Genomic DNA, 2,966 nt, shown 5'->3' on the forward strand with positions numbered 1-2,966 from the left:
TTTTGACCCGCTAACCTTATTTCAACCTTCAATATCCACTGAGGATGTTATGCAAACACTGATGAGTCAAATGCAACGTAGTGAACAACATCTCAAGGACATGGCAATAAAGAACAAACGCCTATGTTAGGAGTTAGCAAAGTCCCAACAACTGCCACCTTGTCGAGAGTGCGGTTGGTCACCAGGAGTGCGGAAGAGGCAACAACGTTAGCCACGGGGGCACAGTAGGAGTATGTCAGATTCCTCCTGGGAAGAACCCACAAAGCGAGGCTAAGTAGACGCGTCTAGCTCGTCTGATGATGGAAGTCCTTTGCAAGTACGATGCAGATGTAAAAAGAGAGACAATGATTCAGATTCGGAAGACATGCATGATCCTTTCATACGACATATTGCCGAGGCCATCTTGCCTAAGAAGTTTAAAGCAGCGTCGTTCACTTTATATGGAAATTTGGACCCCACAGATTATGTTCGTCATTACAAGCACGCAATGACACTACATGCAGACGACGAGGCACTCAGATGGTATTACAAGCTTGAGCAGGCTTTCATTGAAAGTTTCCATCAACTCTAAAAATCCTTGAGGGCTAGATTCATCACCAATGAGATTCAGCTGAAACAAGCAAACTCTTTGTGAGCAATGACAATCAAGCCAAATGAGACTTTGTGCGAGTACTCGGCGCGCTATTGGGTGTGCTTTAATTTGGTGGATGAAGATTGCTACGATTCCATGGCAATCACTGCCTTCAAGATGGGATTGCACCTCAATAGCCCGCTTAGGAGTTCATTGACTCGAAGGCCCCCCAAGATAGTTTGGGCCCTGATGAAGAAAATCAAAGAGTATTGCAAAGTGGAAGATGATGCAATCCGAGGTAAAATCGGACTCAAAGTTGTAGAATCGGTAGCACCTATCCTGTTACAGATGCTGACTATTGCACCACCAAATGAAACCCCTAAGAGCTCAGAGCCAAGAGGCCGATCAAAAAAGGAGAACCATCGAGATTCGCGCAGACAGTGCGAACAATATCAAGTGGAAAATAGGCGCTCTAGGCGATCAGATAAGAAAAGCACAGAGCTGTCTGAGCCAATCAGTAAGATTTTGCCAAAAATCCAACATCTGACTTCCTTCAAATGGCCAACTAAGATGTTCGGGCCCCAAGATATGAGACTGAGAGACCTAAGATGCGAGTATCACAAAGACCATGGGCACGTGATAGACAAATGTTATGCTCTGAAGGATCATTTGGAAGACCTAGTCCAAGGCAGCTGCAGCTGACTAACTGAATACCTCGTAGAAAGGGCTAATCCACCAAGTGTACTTGATGTATGTCCCGATTCACCTTCACTCGGCGTAATTCACATGATATACAGCTTACCCCCACCAATTAGGGTGAATACAATCTAGTTGTAACAATCCTCCTAACCCAACTAAGAGTTTAGGATATCAACCAAATGACCGTAATTGTTGAACGAAATTAGCTTCTCTAACGCCAATCTCGAAGGGGTCATCGTGCCTCATGATGATGCTCTCGTGATTGAGTTATGAATAAATAAATTCGCCATTGGGTGTATTCTGATCGACTAAGGAAGCACATCTTAGATAATGTATTACAAAAAGTTTCTCAAGCTTGGCTTTAAGGATGCAGATCTCATGCCAGCCGACTACCCCCTTTTCAGCTTTAACGCTAATCCAAAATACCCCGTGGGTAAGATCGTATTACCAATGCGTGCAGGCACCAAGACGCTAGAGGTTGAATTTCTAGTTGCCAGGCTTCTGTCACCTTATAATAAAATCATGGACCAAACATGGCTCTAGGCAATGCAGGCCATACCAAGTACATTCTCTCAGCTCCTCCGTTATCTAACTCAATATAGGATCGAACAAATATGCGGTTCTCAAAAATCGGCGAAGGATTGTTATCTCACAACCGTGGTGAAGAAGCCAAAGGAATCGGAGGTGAATTCAATTGAAATTTCAGATTAGGAGAGTCTTGGGATGTTGGACAGACCCTGGCTGAGAAAGTAACAAAAGATCTGGACCGAGTGATAATTAATGATGATCTTGAGAAATTATTTTCGGTCAGTACAAGTCTTAGTACTGTCAAGCAACGAAAGTAGGTTTCCTTCCTTCTTGGCAACATTGATGTTTTTGCACGGTCACCTTACGACATGATAGGGATAAACCCCGCATAACTATGCATAGCCTAAATGTCGACCCTAAAGCTAAGCCAGTCGTTCAGAGAAGTTGACGTTCAAAGAAGCCAACATTTAGCTGCCAAACATGTCACGACTGTAGTTAATGAAGCTGACAAACTATTGGAAGCTGGGGAAATTTGGGAAGCTACCTATTCCACGTGGTTGTCTAATACTATCGTGGTAAAGAAGAAGACAAGGTCATGGTGTGTCTGCGTAGATTTCACAGATTTGAACAAAGCCTGCCCCAAGGATTATTTTTCTTTACCCAGAATTGATCAACTTGTGGACCCAACCGCCCAACATCAGCGCATGAGCTTCCTAGATGCATATAGAGGGTACCACCAAATTGCCATGGATCCGGCCGACCAAGACAAAACGGTATTTCTCACTCTAAGGGGAACCTATTGTTACAAGGTCATGCTCTTTGGATTGAAAAATATCGGGGCAACATATCAAAGATTGATCACTGCCATGTTCAAAGATCAAATTAGTAGAACCATGGAAGTCTACATCTATGATATAGTAGTGAAGTCCAAACAAGATGGTGCACACTTAGCCGATCTTGCCACAACCTTTCGATATTCTCTGAAAATGCAAAATGAAGCTCAATGCCTCAAAATGTGCATTTGGCATTGAATTAGGAAAATTCCTTGGCTATATTATAAATCATCGTGGAATCAAAGCTAATTCGAAACAAATCAAGGCTATCATGGAATTCGGCTCACCATGGTCAGCCAAGAAAGTTCAGAAGTTAATGGGCATGGCTGTAACAC

At 43.3% G+C, this 2,966-nt stretch overlaps 1 protein-coding gene across 1 annotated transcript; it reads left to right on the forward strand.

The window, feature by feature from the left end:
- Positions 1 to 637: 637 nt before the first annotated feature.
- Positions 638 to 1,273, forward strand: LOC145820033 (uncharacterized). The gene has a single exon (XM_082914361.1). The coding sequence runs from the start codon at positions 638 to 640 to the stop codon at positions 1,271 to 1,273; it is 636 nt and encodes a 211-aa protein (XP_082770487.1).
- Positions 1,274 to 2,966: the final 1,693 nt, after the last annotated feature.

Source organism: Camellia sinensis, chromosome 1, assembly GCF_055761805.1.
Source record: "Camellia sinensis isolate YWXY chromosome 1, ASM5576180v1, whole genome shotgun sequence".
Classification (NCBI taxonomy): domain Eukaryota; kingdom Viridiplantae; phylum Streptophyta; class Magnoliopsida; order Ericales; family Theaceae; genus Camellia; species Camellia sinensis.